This window comes from Bos grunniens, chromosome 7, assembly GCF_055505025.1.
Source record: "Bos grunniens cultivar Pamir isolate PY7600 chromosome 7, Bosgru_T2T1.0, whole genome shotgun sequence".
Classification (NCBI taxonomy): domain Eukaryota; kingdom Metazoa; phylum Chordata; class Mammalia; order Artiodactyla; family Bovidae; genus Bos; species Bos grunniens.
This window is the reverse complement of record NC_141171.1, coordinates 14,282,213-14,308,397: the sequence shown is the minus strand read 5'-3', so window position 1 is coordinate 14,308,397 and position 26,185 is coordinate 14,282,213. Positions and strand designations below refer to the sequence as shown.

Sequence of the window (26,185 nt, the reverse complement as noted above, 5' to 3'; positions counted from 1 at the left end):
TAATTTTTTTTTTTTTTACAAAATAATTCCCCTTATCATTTTTTTTAAGAGGATAGGAGTGTTTCAGAGATTAGTACAAGGAATGAGTAAGCTCTTGACTATGAAATCTGCAACAATAGGTCATAGTGCCTCTAGTTCTTTGAGATTGTTGTTGTTTAGTTGATAAGTCACGTCTGACTCTTTTGCGATCCCATGGACTATAGCCCACTAGGCCCTTCTGACCATGTGATTTCCCAGGCAAGAATTCTGGAGTGGCAAGTGCACAGTGCCAGAACTGTGCAATTGCAGAGGCATTGTGGGGTTTATATTGATTCATATGGGTCTATAATCTTTCTTTCCCCCACATCTCTAGATGAGAAGTCAGTTATTGAGAAAAGTAAATCAGAAAACTGAACTAATTAGTGAGTTGGAGAAACATGAGTGGACGGTCTTTAAGGGAAGCCAACATAAATTAGTATATTAGGACATCAGAGCCTGAGAGATTAAAGAAGGGAAAAAAAAATCTTTCAGGTGTGAGCCTAATAGTGGCTCTTCATTGAGTCAAAAGTTCCCATCTAAATAGGTTAGTGGGGATGAAGAACTGAGAAAGATGTGTTGAGTATTAAGGGTCACAGAGAGACAGGCAAGGTTGGGAGAAAAAGAGGGAGTGGGAGAGAACGTGGAAACATTTTGTTGGTAAATCCCACCATTGAGAACTTTTTATTGCTCCAAGAAAGGTTCATGGAAGACTGAGAGAAATTAATGGTGGAGAATATGTCTCAAGTGTCTTAAAAAACTGGATGTTTGATGGCAACTCACAAGTAGAGTTATTTTACCTTGCTGACCCAAGGGTCATCTGTAATTTAAGTTTTAAACATTTTCATACCCTCTTGGTGTATGTGTGTGTGGCATAATATCTTGACATGCAAATAAAGTTTGGGGTGGGGGTTCCATTCTACATCTGCAGAGTGACTATGACAATAGGATAACGGGTTCTGTGGATACTAGTAAGCCTCCTTTTCTGGTTGCTCTTGTCTTCCCAGTGGGCTCCAGAACAAAGTAGCCACGGTGGCAGGGATGAAAGTTATGCACGGGCTCAGCAAAAACCTACTACCTCGGGACTTCTCTAGTGGTCCAGTGGTTAAGCATGTGGTTAAGATTATGTCTTGCAATGCAGGCAACAGAGGTTCAATCCCTGATTGGGGAACTAAGATCCCACATGGGAATATTCAACTAAGCCACGCCCCCTAGGCCTGGTCGCGTCCCAGCTCCGCCCCACAGGCCTAGTCAACGAAGCCCCGCTACGGGCCTGGTCCTGCTCCAGCGTCATCCAACGCCAAGTCCTCGGCTGACCCGGCTCCAAGACCCACTCGGGTCTCTCCCTGGAGGAAACTAACACTTCTCCGCTTGCCGCGGGAAGCTGCCACCGCCCTCCCCAATATCCCAGCTCCCGAGACCCCCCCCCTCTTACGCTGTACGTGGCTCAGAAACCGGAAGCAGCAGCATGCTTCTGCGCGTGCGCGAGCGGGCGGCCTTGTCTTCTTGCATCTCTGTCTAAATCTGATAGAAAATTTCCCATCCAGTTCGACCCAGCCGGCCCCAAGTCTGGTGCTCGGGAGGTGGAGAACTCGGCCTTGGGATCTGTGGTCAAAAGGCTGCCGCTTGGGCTCCCCGCCGCTCCCGGGGTCTGTAGCAGCCGCGGCCGGTCCCAAACTTACTGAATCAGGAACTCTGTGAGAGTCCAGCAGTCGGGGTGAATCAGCTGCAGGCAAGAGTTGAGGAGCTATTCTCGTACTTAATCGGCCTCCAAAAGCATCCTCTGCTCTCTTTCCGGAAAGGAAAAGCATCCTTGCCATTCGGGTCACGGGGACTTGAGCCTCAACCTCGTCTCTGTGCCCGTCTGTGGATTTCGGTTTGTTTGGTGAGTGCGGGGTGACGTTTGCTTAACTCCGTCTGCATCTCTCCCTTCCAGGTGCAAGAGATACATTTTAACCTGTGATTTCTTTTTCTCGGATTGTGGTAGTTAGTTTGCTACATTGTATTCAGCTACATACTAGTGAACTGATTACTTAGTATCTTTTTAACCCCTGTTTGCCGGTTGCCGCTCTGAACGTTGGTCAATTATCCATAGATTTTTTAAAAATTTCACACCCGAAGTGTGATCATATGCCACTTTTAGCGTTTTCTTTTTTATTCCTTGTATCTTATATTTTTGTTTATTTAGTGCATTTGCCAGGACTTTCAGTTCAATGTAGAAAAGCATATAAATTGCATCCTTGCCTTGTTCCTGATCCCAGAGGGAATTCTGTCATTTCATTATTAAATAGGATGTTTGCTATAGGTGTTTGTAGATAATATATATATTTTCTAATTAAAGCCTATTTCCTTCTAGTCCTAGTGGGTTAAATTATTATCATCAATGGGTATTGATGGAGATCAGTCACTATTTTGTATTGAAGGGGATAAGTCATATGATCTTTTTCTATTGATGTGAATTATATTTAACGTTTTAACTATGTAAATCATTTTAACCACGCATCATTCCTAGGAGGAAATGAACTTAGTTTGTGATTACTATCTTCATTATTACTTCCTGGACTGTACTTAATATTTTAATATTTTGCCCTTGTGTATACGAATGAGATCTTTCATATATATATGTGTGTGTATGTGTGTACATGTACATAAATACACATATATTTGAGTTTCGAGTCCCTTTCTGGTCTTGTAAATACATGGAAAACACCAACTCAACAACAAAAAAATGGAATTATGAATCCTTTACTTGTTTGGTGAACCTGTCTGTAAAAGTCTATAGCTTCTGTTTCCTTTGTAGGTATGTTCTAAACTGCTATTTTTTTCTTTTCTTTAATGACTGTATGTAAACAGGTTTTGTGTTTATAGTTTTGTTAACTTTTTTCACTTTATTTTTTTTTTTAAATTGCAGTATGGTTGATTTACAATGTTGTGTTAATTTCTGCTCTGCAGCAAAATGACTTATACATGTATACACATTCTTTTTTTATGTAGTATATTCTTTTTCATTATAGTCTATCCCAGGATATGGAATATAATTCTCTTTGCTATGCAATAGGACTTTGTTGTTTATCCATTCTATAGTTTGCATCTACTAATTCCAGACTTCTAGTCCATCCTTGTCCTATCTCCTCTCCCCTTTGGTAACCACAAGTCTGTTCTCTATATCTGTTGAGTCTTTTTCCATTTTGTAGATCGGCTTGTTTGTGCTACATTTTAGATTCTGCATATAAGTGATATCATATGGTATTTGTCTTTCACTTTCTGACTTACTTCACTTAGTGTGATAATTTCTGGCTGTACCCATGTTGCTGCAAATAGTATTATTCCTTTCTTTTTTTAATGGCTGAGTAATGTTCCATTTTATATATGTACCACATCGTCTTTATTCATTCCTCCACTGATAGATATTTAGGTTGTTTACCTGACTTCACTGTTGTGAATAGTGCTGCTTTGAATATAGGGATGCATGTATCTTTTTGAATTGCTTTACTCCAGATATATGCCCAGGAGTGGGGTTTTTGCATCATACGGTAGTTTTGTGTTTAGTTTTTTAAGGAACCTTACATACTGTTCTCCACAATGGTTGTACCAGTTTACATTCCTACCAACAGGTAGTAGGGTTCCCTTTTTTCCATGGGAGAGAGTGTGTTCTAATTTCTTTGATTTACATGCAGCTTTCCAGCTTTCCCAGCACCACTTGCTGAAGAGATTGTCTTTTAGCCATTGTATATTCTTGCCTCCTTTGTTGATGATTAATTGACCGTAGGAGTATGGGTTTGTTTCTGGGCTCTCTATTCTGTTTCATTGATCTGTATGCCTGTTTTGTGTGTGTGTGTGTAAATACCACACTGTTTTGATTACTATAGTTTTGTAGTGTTGTCTGAAGCCTGGGACAGTTATGGCTTTTGCTTCATTCTTTTTCCTCAGGATTGCATTGGCAATTCTGGGTCTTTTATGATTTCATAAAAGTTCATGTTCTAGTTCTGTGAAAAATGTCATGGGTAATTTGATTGCTAAGTCACTTCAGTCGTGTCCGACTCTGTGCGACCCCATAGGTGGCAGCCCACCAGGCTCCCCTGTCCCTGGGATTCTCCAGGCAAGAACACCGGAGTGGGTTGCCATTTCCTCCTCCAATGCATGAAAGTGAAAAGTGAAAATGAAGTCGCTCAGTCGTGTCCGACTCTTAGCGACCCCATGGACTGCAGCCTACCAGGCTCCTCCATCCATGGGACTCTTCAGCCAAGAGTATTGGAGTGGCTTGCCATTGCCTTCTCCAGGTAATTTGATAGGGATGGCAATAAATCTGTAGGTTGTTTTGGGTAGTATTGCCATTTTAGCTTTTCTGATTCTGTTTTAAGTTTTTAAAAATATCAAATATCAAAATATCAAATAATTTATGCACAACTGACCCTCAAACAGTTGCATGGGTTGGGGTACCAACCCTCCAGCAGTGGAAAATCTGAGTTTAACTCATAGTCAGCCCTCAGTATCCAAGGAGTCAACCAATGGCCCATCCTGTAGTATCTGCAGTATTTAAGTGAACACATGCATTTCAAACCTATGTTGTTCAAGGATTCGGGTTAGTTGTGGTGGTTTAGTCACTAAGTAGTGTCTGACTCTTGTGACCCCATGGACTGTAGCCTGCCAGGCTCCTCTGTCCATGGGATTCTCCAGGCAAGAGTACTGGAGTGGGTTTCCATTTCCTTCTCCAAAAGATATCATTAATTTTGTCATATATATATATATATTTACACCTTTATGAGGTTCTTTTCCTGCTATTATACGTCAATGGTTAACCTATCATTACTAATTTTTCTTCTATAGGAATTGATATTTATAAATACAATTAACCCTTGAACAACATAGGTTTGAAATGCATGTGTTCACTTATATGCAGATTTTTTTTTTTCCCCCACTATTAAATACTGCAGATACTACAGGATGGGCCATTGGTTGACTCCTTGGATACTGAGGGCTGACTATGAGTTAAACAGATTTTCCACTGCTGGAGGGTTGGTACCCCAACCCATGCAATTGTTTGAGGGTCAGTTGTGCATAAATATATGTGCCACACCAGCCATTGATTTTTTGTGTTATTTGAAACAGTTCTATTTATTTATTCTTAAAAAATTATTTTTGGCTGCACTGGGTCTCCATTGCCAAGCATGGGTTTTCTTTGGTTGTAGTGAGTAGGGGCTACTCTTCTTTGCAGTGCGTGGGCTTCTCATGGTGTTGGCTTCTCATTGCAGAGCACAGACTCTAGGTGTGCAGGCTTTGGTAGTTGCAGCATGTGAGCTTAGTAGTTGCAGTGTGAGGGCCCTAGAGTGCTGGCTCAGTAGTTGTGGTGCACAGCTTAGTTGCCCTGTGGCATTTACAATCTTTCTGGACTAGGGATCAAACCCCTGTACCCTGGAGATTCTTAACCACTGGGCCACCAGGGAAGTCCTAAAACAGTTGTTTTAATTTCCTGCTTCTACCCTGTCACATAAGTGGTCCTGACTTGCTAAAGGTAAATGTGTGTGTATCTCCTTATCCCTATAATGTGATATATTTTTATATAGCATATACCATCACCTGATAATATTTTGTTAATGTACTGGTCCTCCTTAAAACAATTATAAGACCCAAGCACTTTAGGATTTTTCTATTTTGTTCAGTGCTGTGTCTCCTATGATTGCACATAGTTGGACAGGGCAAATATTACCTAAATAAATATGAGATGAAGGAGCAGGAGGTAGGTACCTTAAGGGGAGCATCCTTGTTGAAGACATAGGGCTTAGTCAAGAGAAGGAGCTCAATGGCAGGAATAGAGATGCAAATGTAGAGAATGGACTTGTGGATACAGTGGAGGAAGGAGATGGTGGGATGAATTGCGAGAGTAGCATTGACATATGTATGCTACCATGTGTACAACGGATAGTAGAAAGCTGCTGTATGGCACAGGGAGCTCAGCTTGCTGCTGGGTTACAACCTAGAGGGGTGGGATGGACATGGGTGAGAGGGAGACTCAAGAGGGAGGGAAAATATGTAATTTGTAGCTGATTCACATTGTTGTATAGAAGAAACCAACATAACATTGTAAAGCATTTGTTGTTCAGTCACTAGTGAAAGTGAAAGTCACTCAGTCGTGTCCAACTCTTTGCAACCCCATGGACTATACAGTCCGTGGAATTCTCCAGGCTGGAATACTGGAATAGGTAGCTGTTTCCTTCTCCAGGGCATCTTCCCATCCCAGGGATCGAACCCAGGTCTCCCCTGCATTGCAGGCAGATCTTTACCAGCTGAGCTACCAGGGAAGCATTCAGTCTCTAAGTTGTGTCCAACTCTTTGCAACCCCATGAACTGCAGCATGCCAGGCTTCCCTGTCCCTCATCATCTCCCGGAGTTTGCTCAAACTCATGTCCATTGAGTCAGTGATGCCATCCAGCTGACATCCATCTTCTGTCATCCCCTTCTCCTCTTGCCCTCAATCTTTCTCAGCCTCAGAGTCTTTTCCAATGAGTTGGTTCTTTGCATCAGAAGGCCAAAGTAGCAAAGGTTCAGCATCAATCCTTCCAATGAGTATTCAGGGTTGATTTCCTTTAGGATTGACTGGTTTGATCTCCTTCCTGTCCAAGGGACTCTGAAAAGTCTTCCCTCCAATTAAAAATAAATAAAAAAAGAGAAGGAGCTCAAAGATAAAACAGTTGAAGGGAATACTTTATTTGTTTACTCTCCATGGTGTGCCCGACAGCATTCTAGGCTAGACCCCAGTAATGTTAGGGCATAGGGGCCTCACTGACAACTAAATTGTAAGGTATATGTTCAGAAACACACTCTTTGGGCATTTAGCTTTGAAGGTAAACACACCTGGATACACACCCTCCCTTAGCTTTCTAATTGGATAACATTGAGCACATGTCTAAGTGACTTAAGTTTCTACTGGCTCTACAATACGTATTTGGTCCACTGAAGTGAGAGAGACTGCTGTGTTTTCATTATTTGAAATTCATGCACTAGTGCTGTGGATGCCACTGTCAGAGATGACACATATGCCAGCTTCACTTCAGGTGTTCTTGTTATGCTGTGACTGTATTTCCTGTACAGGCAAGATTTAACATAAGATGTCTTCTCTGCCACCTGCATGTAAAATTCAGTTGGTTGTGCTGTTTCTCAAAAACCAGGTTTTGGAGACCCTGCAGCCCTCAGAGGGAGAAGATCTCATAGTCAGAGATTGAGTAGTAATACATGTAGGCCTGCCAGGCAGTGCAGAAATAAATATTGGGTCTGGAACCCCTGGAGATGTGGCATACAAGTCACGCTTTCCTTTGAGATGGAATGTATATTCTTACTACTGAAGGCATTCTCTTATGTTTTTAATGTTTTCATTATCATGGGCAGATTGACAGCCAAATTTTTTTAGACTGTGGCTGACTTACTTACAAAATGGACTCTTAAACCTTTTTTTTTTTTTTTAATGATCTACAAGAATGAGAGGACTGTTTCTAGCTCTGGAGGAGATAAAATTGCTCCAACTTAAAAAAAAAAACAAACACCTTTTTATTTTGTATTGGGGTGTAGCTAATTAACAATGTTGTGATAGTTTCAGGTGAGCAACTAAGACACTCAGCCATACATATACATGTATCCATTCTTCCCTAAACTCTCCTCCCATCCAGGCCTCCACATAACATTGAACAGAGTTCCATGTGCTACACAGTAGGCCCTTGTTTGTTATCCACTTTAAATATAGGAGTGTGTACATGTCCATTCTAAACTCCCTAACTATCCTTTTCCCCTATCCTTCCCCCTGGCAACCATAAGCTCCTTCTCTATGTCTGTGAGTCTCGTTTTGTTTTGTAAGTTACTATTAGGATTTTTTTTCTTGCTCCATTTTCTCACAAGATCAATGTGTATTTGCTTGGGTGTGCAGGGTCTTTGCATATGTGTGTGTGTGTTTTGAGGAGAATGATCACTCATAACAGATGTGCTGCCAAATCCACAGTCTTGATTGTGGAGACTGTGGGGACACCCAGATTCTCATGTCTTCTTTCTCCTGTCTCAGCTGTAACATCTCAGTACTCTGTCTTTCTTCATGAAGGGAACATGGAGGAAGAGAGAACAGCTGCTGAGTTACAGAAAAATGTGATACAGGTAAGTAAGAGCTAATAATTCTCCAAAACAATATTTCAATTCCATCAGCTTATCTATGTCCTAAATTTAGAGCAGAGATCAAGAACCTATTCCTACATTGGGTCACATAGTAAGCATTTTAGGCCATAGTTTCTATTTTACTCAGTTCTGGTATTTTATTGTTTTTTGTTTGTTTGTTTTGGGCAGCTTGTGGGATCTTATTTCCCTGACCAGGGATTGAACCTGTGCCCTCAGCAGTGAAAGCATGGAGTCCTAACCATTGGACTGCCAGGGATTTCCCATCAATTCTGCTATTTTAGTGTGAAAGCATCTATATACAGTGTATAAATAAATGTTTTATTGTGTTCCAGTAAAACTTTACTTATACAAACAGGTGATAGGCTGGTTTTAGTTCATGTTCTATAATTTACAGCTCCTGGGCCTAGAGTGTAAGAAAATATGACTGACTGTGGGCCTGGGTTGAATGTTGTGTTTCTTGCTGACTTCTGGGCTCCAGGTGTATGGGGGGAAAAAGAAAAAGAAAAGGTCCTTGTCCCTTGGGGATTTAAACCTCATCCAAATTTTATCTAGTGTTTTGTGTTGTGCTGATTGCTATGGTGGGGAATAAGGAAGCAGGTGAACTTGTTTCTGTAACAAGGATGTTTTTTTTAATAGTTTTTTTTTTGTTACAATAGTTTTTCTATTTTGCAGTAGAATGTTTTGTTACACTTGTTTTTTCTGTTTTCTGTTTTGGTTTTTTGGCCCTAAGGCATGTGGGATCTTAGCCCCTCAACCAAGGATTGAACCCACATCCCCTGCATTGGAAGGCACAGTCTTAAGCCCTGAACCTCCAGGGAAGTCCCTCTAACAAGGGATTTTTGCTTCTTTCAATGTGGAAATTGTCATTTCATTTTTAGAGCATTTCTCTCATTTCTGCAATATGTTCTGGATGTTCTTGATTATTGTAAGAGTGGAACTGGTCACCATCAAACAGTGGAAAGATAAATTTAGTGTTTCAAAAATGTTGTTAAATTTATGAGGCAGAATTTGATCAGTCAGGATGCTTAGATAGAATGAGAAAGATCTGATGACTGAATCCTAGGGTAGATATTTGGGAGAAAAGAATCTTCTGAACTTCCTGTGAGTTGATTCTCAGTTCCCCGTAGTGTCAGCCTCATTCAGCCTCCTGCACATGCTGGGGGAGTTGGTACCTTTCTGAACAAAGTATGTGGAATGTTTTAGGACACAGTGGTCTTCGAGGATGTGGCTGTGGACTTTACCCAAGAGGAGTGGGCTCTGCTGAATCTCACTCAGAGAAACCTCTACAGAGATGTGATGCTGGAAAACTTCCGGAACCTGGCCTCATTAGGTAAGGATGGTAACATTCCTCCAACGTTCTGTTATTTAGAAAACAGCTTTATCTTATAAATTGCCCTTGTTCTAGGATTTGGGTTGAGAAACTGGAACAAATTGTTAAATAAGACAGACATGGTCACTGACCCCAAGGAGCTTATAGTCTAGTGGCTTCACCATGAAAATAAACACGTGTATTGTTAAAGTATTTCACCAATATAAAACAAACAAAAGAATTAGTGAAAATTTCCTTACCCATTTTGCCACTGGCACTGAATGCAGAGTTTGCATTTTCGCAGGGTTGTAAGGTTTTCATTTTCTCTCAGAGTACTGAAAGCATTATTTTTCTTCATTCAGTCATTCTTTCATTCTTTAAGCGTTTTTTTTGAGGGTGAATTTGTATCAAACCCTTTTGAATATATACTATAGACCATAAGATGTCATTGTATTCAAAATGCTTCAGTAATGGAGAAGATAAATATGAAATTAACGCGACAAAAAGAAAGAAAATAAACATATATGTTGAACCTGCTTTTCCTTTTTCTTGTGGTCAGAATCCTCAAGGAGGATTATCAAGTGTATGTGGTGTGGGCACAGGCTTCAGGGGTCACTTTGGGGGACAGGGAGAAAATTGGTGGTTTGGGACCTTTTGAGAATTTTACTGCTATTAATTCCCTGTACCCAAAGACCACCAGTTTAACAAATTGGGTTTATTCCTTGGAGCAGTGAGGGAGAAACACATATCATGGGGAACAATGCAGTGTGTTAGAAAGTAAATATAGGATTTATATACTTAGGTCGAATGATTTGGGGGTAGGTCCATGACAACAGGCTGTTCTGTTTTCCTAGGCCTTTCATAACAAAGTGCCACAAACTGGGTAGCTAGGAACAACAGAAACTTACTCTTTTACTTAAAAAAAAAACTTCCTCTACCTCTACTCCCCACTCTTATTCTGTAGCTAGGCAACTATTTTATTTATTTAGGTTGTGCTAGGTCTTTGCTGCACTTGGACTTTCTCTAGTTGCAGTGAGTGGGGCTACTCTTTGTTGGGGTGCGTGGGCTTCCCACAGTGGTGGCTTCTGTTGTCGGGGAGCCCAGGCTTTAGGTGCGAGGGCTTTGGTAGTTAGTTGTAGGGTGCGAGGGCTTCAGTAGTTGTGGTGCATGGGCTTAGTTGCTCCACGGCATGTGGAATCTTCCTGCCCCAGGGATCGAACCTGTGTCTCCTGCCTTGGCAGGCATCTTCTGTACCACCTGTACTACCAGGGAAGTGTGAAATTTACTCTTCTAAATTAAAGAGATTGGAAGTCTGAAATCAAGGTGTCATGATCCTTCTGAAGGCTCAGGAAAAATCCCTCCTTGTCTCTTCCTAGCTTTTGGTTGTTGCTGGCAGTCCTTGGTTGGTAGCCACATCACTCCAATCTCTGCCTCCATCTTCATAGGGCCTTTGTCCTTTGTCTCTACATCTTTCTGTCCTTGTAAGGACACCAGTCATTGCATTTAGGGCTTACCCTAGTCGAGTATAACTTTATGTTAACTTGATTACATCTGCAAATATCTGTTTCCAAATAAAGTAATGTTCTGAATTCTGGGTGGACATGGATTTTCTTTTTTCCAGTACACTCTATTTTTTCTTAGAGCAGTTTATAGGCTCACAGCAAAATTAACCGGCAAGTACAAAGATTTCCCATAAATGCACTGCCTTCTGCCAGAGTAGTATATTTATTACAGTGGATGAACCTATATCGACACATCATTATTACGGTAAATCTCAAGTTTATATTAGTGTTCACTTTTGTTGTTGTACTTTGTTACAGTTTAGATAAATATGTGATGACATTTCCACCATTATGGGCTTCCCTGGTGGCTCAGTAGTAAAGAACCCTCCTGACAATGCAGCAGATGTGCAGTTTGGATCCCTGGGTTGGGAAGATCCTCTGGAGTAAGAAATGGCAATCCACTCCAGGGTTCTTGCCTGGGAAATCCCATAGACAAAGGAGTCTGGTGGGCTGTAGTCCATGCGGTCATGAAAGAGTAGGACACAACTGATCAACTAAACAACAAGCATCCACCATTATAGTATCAGAGAGTAATTTCACTACTCCTAAAAATCTTTTATCCCCCTCCACCCCAATTTATCTCTCCTTCCCTCCCAACTCCTGGCAGCCACTGATCTTTTTACTGTTCTCATAGTTTTGCCTTTTCCAGAATGTCATGTAGTTGGGATCACACAGTATATAGCCTTTTCAGATTGACTTTTTTCACTTACTAATATGCATTTAATGTTCTTCATCTCTTCATGGCTTGATGGCTGATTTCTTTTTAGTGCTGAGTAATATTTTGTTGTCTGGATATGCAATACCAGTCTGTTTATCCATTCAGTCACTGAAGAAGACCTTGATTGCTTCCAAATTTTGGCAATTATGAGTAAAACTGCTATAAACATCCACATGAAGGTTTTTGTGTAGATGTGTTTTTAACTCCTTTTTGTAACTTCCAGAGAGCATGATTGCTTGCTTATATGGCTAAGAGTATGTTTAATTTGGTAAGAAACTGCTTTGTATTCCAAAGCAGCTGTACCATTTTGCATTCCCACCAGCTCCATATCCTCACCAGGACTTGGCCATTCTTTTAGGTATGTAGTGGTGTCTCATTGTTTTGATTTGCATTTTCCTGATGACATGTAATGTGGAACATCTTTTTTTTTCATATGCTTATTTGGCATCTATGTATCTTCTTGGTAAGGCATCTGTTAAAGTATTAGGCCCATTAAAAAAAAAAAACTTAAAAAAATTTTTATTGAAGTATAGTTGGTTTACATTGTTGTATTTAATGTCTGCTGTATAGCAAAATGACTCAGTTATACATATATATACATATACACATATATATATGTGTATATATATATATATATATATATTCTTCTTCATATTCTTTTGGAGAAGGAAATGGGAACCCACTCCAGTATTCTTGCCTGAAGAATTCCATGAACAGAGGAACCTGGCAGGATATAGTCCATGGGATCGCAAAGAGTCAGACACGACTGAACAACTAACACTTTTCATTTTCTTTTCCATTATGATTTATCACAGGATATTAACTATATTTCCCTGTGCTATACAGTAGGACCTTGTTGTTTATTTATTCTATATATAATAGTTTGCATCTGCTAATCCCACACTCCCAATCCATCCCTTGCCCTTGACAACCACGAGTCTGTTCTCTGTGTCTGCCAGTCTGTTTTTGTTTTGTAGATATGTTCCATTTGTGTCGTATTTTAGATTCCACATATTAAGTGAGAGCATATGGTATTTGTCTTTCTCTTTTTGACTTACTTTGCTTAGTATGATAATCTCTAGGTCAATCCATGTTGCTGCAAATGGCATTATTTAATTCTTTTTAATGGCTGAGTAATATTCCACTGTATATGTATACTGCATCTTCTTTATCCATTCATATGTTGATGGACATTTGGGTTGTTTCCATATCTTGGCTATTGTAATAAATAGTGCTGGTTTGAACGTTGGGGTGTATGTATCTTTTAGAATTATAGTTTTGTCTGGGTATATGCACAGGAGTGGGATTGCTGAATCATATGGCAACTGTACTTTTTGTTTCTTGAGGAACCTCCATACAGTTTTCCATAGTAACTGCAGAAGTTTACATTCCCACCAACAATGTAGGTGGTTATTCAGTTGCTAAGTCATATTTCACTCTTTGTGATCCCATGGACAGCAGCACACCAGGCTTCACTACCTTCACTATCTCCTGGATAGTGTAGGAGGGTTTCCTTTTCTCCATACCCTCTCCAGTGTTTGTTATTTGTAGACTTTTTAAAATTAATTAATCTTTTATTGAAGGATAATTGCTTTACAGAATTTTGTTGTTTTCTGTCAAACCTCAACATGAATCAGCCATAGGTATACATGTATCCCTTCCCTTTTGAACCTCCCTCCCATCTCCCTCCCCATCCCACCCCTGTAGGTTGATTCAGAGCCCCTGTTTGAGTTTCCTGAGCCATATAGCAAATTCCTGTTGGCTGTCTATTTTACATATGGTAATGTAAGTTTCCATGTTACTCTTGGCATACATAATTGTAGACTTTTTAATAATCACCATTCTGACTGGTGTGAGGTGGAACCTTGTTGTTTTGATTTGCATTTCTCTAATAATTAGTGATGATGAACATCTTTTCATGTGCCTGTTGGCCATTTGTATGTCTTTAAGAGAGAAATGTCTAGGTCTTCTGCATGTTTTTCAATTTTGTTGTTGTTGTTATTGAATTGTTTGAGTTAAGGAGCTTAATTTTGGAAATTAAGCTCTTGTCAGTCGCATCATTTGCAAATATTTTCTCTCAGTCTGTAGGTTGTCTTTTTGCTTTGTTTATGGTTTCCTTTGCTGTGCAAAAGCTTGTAAGTTTGACTCAGTCCCATTTGTTTATTTTTGCTTTTCTTTCTCTTGCCTTGGGAGACTGACCTAAGAAAACATTGGTATGATTTATGTCAAAGAGTATTTTGCCTGTGTTCTCTTATAGGAATTTTATGGTGTCTTGTCTTTTAAGCCATTTTGAGTATAGTTTTGTGTATGATGTGAGGGTGTGTTGTTGTTTCCTTGATACACATGCAGCTGTCTAGAGTTCCCAACATCACTTGCTGAAGAGACTTTTTCTCCATTGTATATTCTTACTTTGGCCTATTAAAAAAAAATCAATTTATTTTCTTATTGTTGAGTTTTAAGACTTCTGTGTATATTTTGGATAATAGTTCTTTATCACACATGTCTTTTGCAAATATTTTCTCCAAGTATGTGGCATGTCTTTTCATTTTCTTGACAGTGTTTTACTCAGAGCAAAAATTTTTAATTTTAATGAAGACCAGCTTGTTACTTCTTTCTTTCATGAATTGTCCTTTTCAGGTTACCTATTGGCTTTAAAAATAAAAAGTTATTTTACCAACAAAAAAATAGTTTACTTGGAAATAGTAGGGGAATTGCAATTTGAGATAAGATAGCTATAACAAAAGCCATTGGCAAGTCCACAGAACAACGGAGAAGAATGTAATTTTGTAGAGAAAAATGAGGAAATTGGGAAAGGTTGTTTTGGATGAAAGTCCACTGGATAAAGGTGAGAGTTCAGGGTGATGATGGCTGAGTTGCTGGAGTAGTGATTTTTGATAGGAGATGTGATGTACATCTTTTCCTGTTAGGATTATAATTGGTGATTCTTATTGGGGTCTCTGATGAACAATTCTCCCTGTAATTAATGTTGTAAAGAATTAGATGAAAACTTCCTCTTCTGGCCTCTCAACTCCATTTTTTTTTTTTCAACTCCATTTTAGTGAAGTTTTCCTTGATTAATTTTCACATATCTAACAAATCACTAGATCTTAGGGCATCTACATTTTTCCCCTGTTATCTTTTAGGAATTCCATAGTTTTACGTTTTACATTTAGATTTGTGATCCATTTTGAGCTAATCTTTTACTCTCTATTGATGGACCCCAATTATCCCAAAGCCCTGTATGCCTCCCTGTGTATTTTGAGTTAATTTTTTGCAAGCCTATGTCAAGATTTTTTTTAAAAATGTACCTTAATGTCTAGTAGTTGTTTTAGCACTGTTTGTTGGAAAGACTTATTTTTTTCTCTATTGTATTGCCTTTGAGCCTTTGTCAAAGATAAGTTGACTATATTTATGTGGGTCTATTTCTAGACTCTCTATTCTGTTCTGTTGGTCTATTTAGATATGAATTTTTGAGGGCCACTGTCACCTCAGTTCACAGGTGTTCATTTTAGATTGGATGCTGACAGAAAGCAGGGGAAATTCTGGTAATACTTTGTCCCTAGGCTAAATCATGAAGTAGCTTTATTTTGTTTCATTTTATCACCGTATTAGAGTAACCTTGTCTAAGATTGGTATTTGGAGATTATTTATCTTCAACAGGAGAACAACATATCCTACCTGTGAGTATTGGACCAGCTTTTAATAATATCGAGGTCTATGTGTGAATATCAGATCAGTTCTATTCATCAGACTGCCCCGTCCCCTTAAAGATAAATTAGATAATTTTTTTGCAGTTAAATTCACACTTGTGAAACAGTTCACCTCAGATTGCGACTTGAACCCGTGTGCCAGAGTTTGAACTCATGTGCCAGGACTCGAACTTGGCCAAAATCCAGTTTGGAACTTGAACTCATGAGGCTGGAACTTCAGCCTGGCCAAAACTCATGGTCTTCCAACTGAGATCGCATACCTGGTTTCTGGACTTAATGATGGTCAGATTCTTTGTATCTCAGTGCGAAAGGAACAGCAAGAAGCAAACTGATAGGCAAAAAGTAGATTTATTAGTATAAGATGCTTGTAAGAGATGTAGGTGGATAGGTGAGGGAGCCCTGCACTGAGGATTAAGTGGGCTATAATTTTATTGTCAAAGGAAAGTGGGGGAGGGGAAAGGACTGCCTTCTTTGAGTTGATTTCAGGCTTACATCACTAGCTCCTCCTTTGTATCAGGCACAAGAATGTCTGACCCTGTGTGGTCAAACTAGAATTGTCATGTGTGGATGCATGCTCAGTCCTGTCTGACTCTTTGAGATCCCATAGACTATAGCTCACCAGACTCCCCTGTCCCTGGAATTTTCCAAGTAAGAATAGTGGAGTGGGTTGCCATTTTCTACTTCAGAGGATCTTCCCAATGTAGGTGTTGAACCTGTGAATCCTGCTTTGGCAGGCAGAGTTTTGACCACTGGTGCCACATTGTTATAGCACTTATTCAAATCAGTAGAAGGGTGGTGACATTCTTATTTCACCTAATGACCTGGGGCATATCTTTTGCGTTTATAAATTGCATTATAGTTAAACAAGCCTGCTTTGTTCCACCATGGTCTAATAGCTTTTTGAGCATCATTAACTTCCACAGAGTACATCATGAGAAACGCTGGGCTGGCAGAAGCACAAGCTGAAATCAAGATTGCTGGGAGAAATATCAATAACCTCAGATATGCAGATGACACCACCCTTATGGCAGAAAGTGAAGAGGAACTAAAAAGCCTCTTGATGAAAGTGAAAGAGGAGAATGAAAAAGTTGGCTTAAAGCTCAACATTCAGAAAACTAAGATCATGGCATCTGGTCCCATCACTTCATGGGAAATAGATGGGGAAACAGTGTCAGACTTTAATTTTTTGGGCTCCAAAATCACTGCAGATGGTGATTACAGCCATGAAATTAAAAGACACTTACTCCTTGGAAGGAAAGTTATGACCAATCTAGATAGTATATTGAAAAGCAGAGATATTACTTTGCCAACAAAGATCCGTCTAGCCAAGGCTATGGTTTTTCCAGTGGTCATGTATGGATGTGAGTGTTGGACTGTGAAGAAAGCTGAGCACCGAAGAATTGATGCTTTTGAACTGTGGTGTTGGAGAAGACTCTTGAGAGTCCCTTGGACTGCAAGGAGATCCAACCAGTCCATTCTAAAAGAGGTCAGCCCTGGGATTTCTTTGGAAGGAATGATGCTAAAGCTGAAACTCCAGTACTTTGGCCACCTCATGAGAAGAGTTGACTCATTGGAAAAGACCCCGATGCTGGGAGAGATTGGGGGCAGGAGGAGAAGGGGATGACAGAGGCTGAGATGGCTGGATGGCATCACCGACTCGATGGACATGAGTCTGAGTGAACTCTGGGAGCTGGTGATGGACAGGGAGGCCTGGCGTTTTGTGATTCAAGGGGTCGCAAAGAGTTGGACACAACTGAGCGACTGAACTGAACTGAACTGAACTTCCACTGGTCTCTTAAAGTTCCCTAGGTTTCCCTCTTTATCTATAATCCACTACTGGGACTTCTGCATAACTATCCTGTATGACTATCCTATTCTATCCCTATCACTTGCTTTAGAGTATCAGAAGAGCAGTTTTTGTTCTGTTTCATAGAAATATTTGTGGTAACTCATTGTTTTCCCGCATGATATACCTTTTTATGTGAACAGGGTATCCACTACACAAACCGTATCTGATCTTACAGTGGAAACAAGAGGAGGACCTAGAGACAGTGGAGAGAAGACTCTTTCCAAGGGGAGCATCAGTAAAGCAAGAATACTTGATGTAGTTGGGGGATATTACATTTGGAAAAAATAATGTAAAATCAAAATGAAGCTTTGTTTTGTCTGAGGAAGCTGAGCTTCCACAGATACCTTAGATTACTATTTTATTTATTTAACATTTTTTTATGTTTTTACTGTGCTGGATCTTCATTACTTTGCATGGGCTTTTCTCTAGTTGCAGAGAGTGGGAACTGCCCTCTAGTTGCAGTGCTTGGGCTTAGTATTTGCAGCTTGTGGGCTTGAAGGTGTGGGCTTAGTAGTTACAGCACACTGGCTTAGTTGCTCTGTGGCATGTGGAATCTTCCTGGACCAGGGATTGAACCAGTGTCCCTACATTGGCAAGTGGATTCTTATCCACTGTGCCACCAGTCCTTGATTACTATTTTGACTTTTCTTCAGTCCTCTCACCTGTTCTTGTTCTTGGCAAAGACCACATTTTGTCTTTGTAATGTACTATTTGGTCATGTGTGTTTTATTCCATTTCTTTTTGTTTTGTTATCCTAGTAATATCTCATTTATGCTACCATCAGTTTCCATCTTCATGGGATTATTTCCTAGTCACTTTACTATTTCGACCGTGTGCTTATTACCAAAGTCCTGAACCAGCTGTACTGCCAAAGTCCTTTGCTCAAGGGTACCTTTGCTACTTTGTTTCAGGTTTCGAGATTCAACTTAAAATTAATGAATCAGTTGCTCCACAAGATGCTTATGGAGAAATATCCAATGAACAGGATGTAGCAGGATTCAAAAAGAGTGATTCCTCATTGTCCATTTTACATAAAATCTGGGAATACCATGATGTTGATTATCAGAACAAAAACCACAAGAGAAGTTTGAGGTAAGTGTCATTCATATAAGAGAAAAGTAGTGTCTCAGGAAAGAATCTTAAAATATCACAGAATTAAAAAAAGAAAAATCTAAAACTTAGTCAAAAATTGTAATTTCATAAAGACTTTTCATAAGATATTTTTTTCACAAGTGAGACTTGAGCCCTTCCATGTTTGACACATAAATCATTGAGCAACCATCATAAAAATCTCATAAGTCAAAAACTCAGTCATAATATTGTCTGTCTTAGAGCACTATGTGAGTACTTTCATCTTATCATTGGACAGGGCAGAAAAACACACATAGTCACTGAACATGGTAAAAATTTACTTGCCACTAATAATGTGCTTTTTATTTTTGAAAGAATTCATGGGATTGAGAACATCTATGAACATAATGAAGAAAATCAGTGTGGCCAAACCGTCAGCCAAATTTCACATCTTAATATACCCAAGAGAACTACTGAAGTAAGAGCCTATGAGTGCCATGTGTGTAAAAAGGCCTTCATAGATCATTTATCCCTGAAGAATCACATTAGGTCTCACACTGGTAGCAAACCCTATCAGTGTAAGGAATGTGGGAAAGCTTTCCATTTTTTTGCTTGTTTTAAAAAGCATATGAAAACTCCCACTGAAGAGAAACCCTACGAATGTCAGGAATGTACCAAAGCCTTCAGTTGTTCTTCCTTCTTTCGGGCACATATGAAGATTCATGCAGGAAAGACAAGTTGCGAATGCAGGGAATGTGGGAAAACCTTTAGCTGTTCTTCATCCCTCACAGAACACAAAAGAATTCACAGTGGAGATAAGCCTTATGAATGTAAGGAGTGTGGGAAAGCCTTTAGCTGTTCCTCCTCACTCTCCAAACACAAAAGAATTCACAGTGGAGATAAGCCATATGAGTGTAAGGAGTGTGGGAAGGCCTTCAGTTCCTCCTCTCACCTTATCATACATATAAGAATCCATACTGGAGAAAAGCCTTATGAATGTCAAGAGTGTGGGAAAGCCTTCAGTGAGTCCTCGAAGCTCACTGTACACGTTAGAACACATACAGGCGAGAAACCCTATAAATGTAAGGAATGTGGGAAAGCCTACAACTGTCCATCCTCCTTGAGCATCCACATGAGAAAACACACAGGGGAAAAACCCTATGAATGCCTAGAATGTGGGAAAGCCTTCTATCTTCCCACTTCCCTGAATACACATGTGAAAAATCAGAGTAGAGAGAAACCCTATGAATGTAAAGAATGTGGAAAAGCCTTCAGTTGCCCTTCGTCCTTTCGAGCACACGTGAGAGATCACACTGGAAAGGCGCAGTATGAATGTAAGGAATGTGGGAAAGCCTTCAGTCGTTCCTCATCCCTCACTGAACACTTAAGAACTCATAGCGGAGAAAAGCCTTATGAATGTAAGGAATGTGGGAAAGCCTTCATCAGTTCATCCCACCTGACGGTACATATAAGAACTCACACTGGAGAGAAACCTTATGAATGTAAGAAATGTGGAAAAGCCTTCATTTACCCCTCAGCTCTTAGGATCCACATGAGAACACACACTGGGGAGAAACCCTATGAATGTAAGGAATGTGGGAAAGCCTTTCGCCATTCTTCATACCTGACTGTCCATACAAGGATGCACACTGGAGAGAAACCCTTTGAATGTCTGGAATGTGGGAAAGCTTTCAGTTGTCCTTCATCCTTTCGAAGACATGTAAGAAGCCACACTGGTGAGAAGCCCTATGAATGTAAGGAATGTGGGAAAGCCTTTGTTTGTCCCGCTTACTTTCGAAGACATGTGAAAACTCACACTAGAGAAAATGTATAAAGTAAGGAATGAGGGAATGTCTTTAATGCTTTTTCAAAGCTTAGGGAGTGTGTGAGATCTCACACTGTGGAGACACCCTATTTTGGAAAAACCCATAACTGAGAGAAACTCTGTGTATGTAAATCATGTGGTAATACCTCCATGACCATCACTTATTGTGTTGTAAGAAAGTTCATACTCAAAACAAAGATCAGTGCCTCATCCTTAAAGTGGGCTACTGCTGGCTCATTGGTTTCCAGTTTAATTTTCTGATATGAATGTTTAAGGTCATAAATTTCCTCTAATACATTTCAGCTCTAGCCCCATATGTTTTATTATGAGGTGCTTTTATTTTGGTTCAGCTGTAAGTGTTATTTCTATTACAGAGTTTTCTTGACCCATCAGGCATTTAAAGTATATATTTTTTATATGTAGGCATGAGTGATCTTTTATTATTATTATTATTAGTTACTAACTAATTCTCTTTGTTCTCTAAGTGTGCAGTCATTGTGGTATTGACATTCTAGTATTTGTAGTTTCTTTGGTAAATGGTAATTTCATTTTGATCTAGTATGGTGGAAACTGGAAATTGCCTACCCACTATTCCCCCCAACCCCACCTCTTTTTTTTTTTTTTTACAAAAACATTATTAGTTTTTTACCATTAAAAGCTTTCCCTGTCTAATAACTAATCCAGTGGAAATCAATAAGTGCAAAAGCCTTGATAGAAGAATCTCATCTGTTATGGTATTTTTGTATTTTGTTCTTTATCCTTGCTTATGACTGGGAATTGGACCCAATGTTTTGAACGTTTACAAAAGAGACCTTGCAACAGGAAAGCTACAAGTAAAGTTGGTTGGGCTGTCTTATGTTGTGGTACTTTGGACGTGGCTGGGACTGCATTTCCCAGAGTCAGTTCTTTATCTAGTTCCAGGTTTGAGTTGTCTAAAATAAGAGTTTGTGTGAAAATTGGAAGGCAGAGGGAAGAAACCATTATTCTGAGTTTGTGGGGGCAATGAGACAGGGAGACAGATGCATGGGGGCCTGGCAAGCTTCAGTTTCCAGCTTTTTCCCTAATTATTGGACTCGCTGATCAATACTGGCTCAAAGCAGAACACAAAATGCTTGACTTTCATTATCTCAGAGGCAGCCATTCCATAGACACCTCCATAAATTTCTCCATCATGGCCATACACAGCTTCTTGGATTTTTCTGGCAAGTTCTTGCATTGTAATTTTGCTGATATTACAGCTCCTCTGGCACATCTGTTGACTGCATAGAGTTGGCTCCAGTTTGGATCAGGGTTGTTGTCATCTACATGGTCCAAAGTGTGCTAATCTTAAGTGTACAGCTTGATGAAATTTTATACTACATACTGTGACAAACAGAACTTTCCCAGGATTTCAGAAAGTTCATTCATCTGCCTTCTCAATAATTGCTCTGGGGACTTTCCTGGTGGTCCAGTGGCTAAGAATCTGCCTGCCAGTGCAGGGGGCTGAGGTTTGATCCCTGGTCAGGGAACTAGATCTCACATGCCACAACTAAAGATCCTGCATACTGCAACTAAGACTTAGTGCAGCCAAAAAAAAAAAAAATAAATAAATAAAAATAAATAAATAAAATAAAATGTGTTGCTCCACAATTTTGGCTTTGATTATAATTTATTAAGTTTGCTTGTTCTTGATCTTCATGTAAATGTTAAGATACAATATGTACAGTTACATATTTGGCTTCTTTTTTCAATGTCTAATTTGCCTCCTAATTGCTATTTTGGCAGACTATGAACTTACGTCTCTTGTTATGCTTTGAATATAAGAATGAAATTACTGAATCATAGGATAGACTTTATGTTTAGGTAGGTATTCCAGTTTTTCAAAAGCAATTCTACTTATAATCCTAAAAGCAATGAATGAAGGTCCTAACTGTTCCACATGCCTGATTAGCACTTTCTAATTTTAGCTGTTCAACACAGAATGTACTATTATCTTGTTTCTGGTTTTAATTTGCATTTATCTGATATGTAACAATAGTGAATACTTTTTTATATGCTTATTGATTATTTGAATATCTGTTTTTTTGGGTTTTTTTTTGGCTGTGTGACTTGCAGGTTCTTAGTTCCCTGACCAGAGATTGAACCTGGGCCATGATAGTGAAAGCCTGGAATCCTAACCACTAGGCAACCAGGCAACTCCCTGGATATCTTCTTTCTGGGGGATACCTGTTAAAGCACTTCACCCATTTTTGGTTCCTTTTCTGTTTGAAAGGTTTCCTATGGTTGTGTGTGTGTGTGCTCAGTTGATCAGTCATGTCCAGTTCTTTGCAACCCCAGGGACTGTAACCTCTAGTCCCCTCTGTCCATGGAATTCTCCAGGCAAGAATACTGGAGTGAGTAGCTGTTTCCTTCTCCAGGGGATCTTACTGACCAGAGATAAACCCCAGGTCTCCTATAATGCAGGTGAATTCTTTTCTATCTGAGCTACCTGGGAAGTCAGGTAAGCCCTGACTATAGTTAGATCTTGAGAATTCATCTTCTATCTGGCAGTTTGCATACTTTGATCAATATCTCCCCATTTTCCCCATCCCTAGTCCCTGGAGAAACTGGTTGCATGAAATCAAGATTAAATTGTGTAGAGTCCACAGAGATAAGAAAAGAGATCTATACCTGTGGCAGTGAATGTAGGAGCATGTGAGAATACATAGCTGAGATCTAAAAATATTATAGAAAATCGTAATTTTTATTGGCCCCATTTTAAAACTAAGAAACTGACATTTCAATAGGCTGGGTAGCAAAGTTTTTAGAAACAGGTATTAATAGTTTCAGCTACAATTCATACTTAGAGTTACAAGTTGATTCAAAAGAGGAAATATGGACTTCACTTTCATGAGAAGACTATAAAAGAATTTGGGAGCCATGTCTTAAAATTGCCACCTTTGTGCCTGATCAGTCACTCAGTCATGTCCAGCTCTTTGTGACCCCATGGACTGTAGCCCACCAAGCTCCTCTGTCCACGGGATTTCCCAGGCAAGAATACTGAAGTGGGTTGCCATTTCCTTCTCCAGGGGACCTTCTGAGCCAGGGGTTGAACCCACGTCTCCTGTGTCTCCTGCATTGGCAGGAGGATTCTTTTGCATTACACCACCTGGGAAGCCCTTCCTCTGGTTACTTATCCTTTTTAAATGTATGTATATGTCTCTGTCTAGTTACATACATATACATAAAACATCTGTTGTATATTATATATATGTAAATTATGTATACTATATACCTGTATTGCAGGTATATACTATATATAAACTGTATTGCAGATAATTTTTCCCAGTCTCTGGCTTGTCTTCATTCTTTTCACTTTTGTAAACTATAAAGATAATTAAATAGTTTGACTACAGAAAAATCTTTGGGTATAACTAATTGCAGAGATGGCTGGATCCTGGAGCTAAAAAGATGTTATCTGGATGAATTCTGTCTCCATTCCTTGACTGTGCATCTTTCTGCATTAACTATTCTTCCTGGTGGGCTCTTTCTCTCCACAGTGGCCCTCAGAAGATCCAAGCTGCTTTCTTTCCAGGTTGATGTGTTAGGGAGAAGAGAGTGATTATCATTATGACCAATTCCAATATGCCTGTTACAGTTCAATCTGATTGGCTTACTTGCCAACTGTTATCAATTCATTGTGGCCAGAGAAATACGATTCTTTGGTTGGTTTAGGAGTGGCTTCTCACTGAATCTTGTTCAGTTGATAAGTCATGTCAGAATCTTTGTGACCCAATGGACTGAAGCACACCAGCCTTCCCTGTCCTTTACTATCTCCCAGAGTTTGCTCAAACTCATATCCATTAAGTTGGTGATGCCTTCTAACCATCTCATTCTCTGTCACCCCCTTCTCCTGCCCTCAATCTTTCCCATCATCAGGGTGTTTTCCAATGAATTGGCTCTCTGCATCTGGTGGTCAAAGTATTGGAACTTCAGTTTCAGTAATGGTCCTTCCAATGAATATTCATGATGTATATGGTGAAGGGAGAAGGAACTTCAGTTTCAGTAATGGTCCTTCCAATGAATATTCATGATGTATATGGTGAAGGGAGAAGGCAGCAGGGGCAGATAGGGTATAGTAATAGATGTAATAATAACATTAGCCAACACAATATGCTTACTCTAATCTTAGCAGTGGGAGGGAACTATGAAGTCTGGGGATTCTCAGCCAGCCATAGTTCAAGAAATCTTTCAGAAAGGTTTGATTATGTTACCATCTCTTTTGATTGCCGAATATGATTTCTCAGTCTTTACATAATTTTGCAATATTTTTAGATACTTGGTAGCAAGAACCTTCCAACCTTTTTATTCATCAAGATTGTCTTGCCTTCTCTATTTCTCACTTGATTCTATATTAATTTTAGGATCTCCTTAGCAATTTTCACAAATCTTTTGGGACTCTGCTTGGAATTGCATTGACTTTATAGAACAACGTGAATAAAATTAACGTTTTACAACACTAAGTCTTCCAATTGATGAGCCTACTAAAATTGTTCATTTATCTAGGTCAGCTTTAATTCCTCTTAACAGTTTTTTTTTTTTTTTTTTGTAGTTTCTATTATAGAGGTCTTGAATAACTTTATTTCTAGGCTTGTGGTATGTTTTCCTTTGTAAATATTTTAATTTAATTTTTGATTTTGGAGGCTAGCACATAGAGTTGCAGTTTTTTTTTTTTTGTACATTGATCTTTTATTCATGACATTTATAAATTCAATTATTTATTCAAATGGTTTATGAGTTATTTTGGATTTTCGTTGTATACAATCTTGTGAACACCAATAAAAGAAAGTCTTACTTGATTTCTAAATTTTACCCTTTCTTTTTCTTCTTTATAGTAATAAATAGAAATGATGAAAGTGAACATCTTTGTATTCTTCCTGATCTTAGGGGAAAATGTTCCATATTTTGCCATTAAGTATAATAATAGTTATAAGTTCTTCATAGATAACTTTTAAAAATAAAAGGAATTCTGTTCTACTATCTATTCCTCAATTGTGAAGATGTTTTTGAAAAAAATACCTTGTAACTTAAAAAAATCTTTTTTAAATATAAATTTATTTATTTTAATTGAAGGTTAGGTTACTTTACAATATTGTATTGGTTTTGCCATACATCAACATGAATCTGGAGGATAATTGCGTTACAACATTGTGCTGGTTTCTGCTATACAATAACATAAATCATCCATAATCAGCTGTAAGTATATATATATATACGAAGAGTTTTTAAAATCATTAATGGATAATGGATTTTATCTAGTGCCTTTTCTGTCTATGTCAGGGTCTTTAAAAATCATTCCTTGGTCTCTTAATGTGGAGAATTACTACATTCCTTGCTTTTCAAGTGGTAAGACAACCTGTATTCCTGGAATAAACCATACTTGGGAATGTTATAGATTAGCTTATTAACCTATTCATTTTGCTCTACTCAAAATGCTATTAAAAAATTATTTCTGTGTCTGTGTTAATGAGGTTTGTCTTGTAATTCCTTTTATGTCAGTATGCTTTGTATCAGGTTCATGCTGCCTCATAAAAGTTGGAAACTGTTCTGAAGACTTTATATGAAATCTGAACTGTCTATTATCTATTCCTTATATGTTTGGAAAAATTCACCAGGGAATCTATATTTGGGTTTTCTTGACAGGAAACTTGTAAAATAGTTTTACTTATGAATTTGTGTGTGTGTGTGTAATGCTCAGTTGTGTCCAACTCTTTGCAACCCCATGGACTGTAGCCTGCCAGGTGCCACTGTTCATGGAATTTTCCAGGAAGAATACTGGAGTGGGTTGCTATTTCCTACTCCAGTAGTGATTTATATTGAATGTATAAATAGACAAAGATTATTTAAAATTTGTATTTGTTTTGCTATATTGTATCTGTCTATTCCATAACTTTCCAAATTTGTTGGTCTAAAGTTATTAATAAAATCCTATAATTTGTTTTTAATGTCTAAAA

At 38.9% G+C, this 26,185-nt stretch overlaps 1 protein-coding gene across 3 annotated transcripts; it reads left to right on the top strand.

Annotated features, from left to right (window-relative positions):
* The first annotated feature begins 1,228 nt into the window (after window positions 1-1,228).
* On the top strand, window positions 1,229-26,185 carry ZNF699 (zinc finger protein 699). 3 transcript variants are annotated; one of them, XM_086409103.1, is made up of 6 exons: window positions 1,481-1,900; window positions 8,099-8,151; window positions 9,373-9,499; window positions 17,458-17,552; window positions 18,192-18,409; window positions 18,764-21,828. In XM_086409103.1, the coding sequence occupies exons 2-6, from the start codon at window positions 8,104-8,106 to the stop codon at window positions 20,220-20,222; spliced, it is 1,947 nt and encodes a 648-aa protein (XP_086265229.1). In that variant the 5' UTR covers window positions 1,481-1,900; window positions 8,099-8,103; the 3' UTR covers window positions 20,223-21,828. The 3 variants fall into 3 exon arrangements, with proteins under 3 accessions (XP_086265227.1, XP_086265229.1, XP_086265228.1); XM_086409101.1 differs by lacking the exon at window positions 17,458-17,552 and having other exon boundaries at window positions 1,229-1,900; window positions 18,229-18,409; window positions 18,764-26,185; XM_086409102.1 differs by lacking the exon at window positions 17,458-17,552 and having other exon boundaries at window positions 1,482-1,900; window positions 8,063-8,151; window positions 18,229-18,409; window positions 18,764-21,842.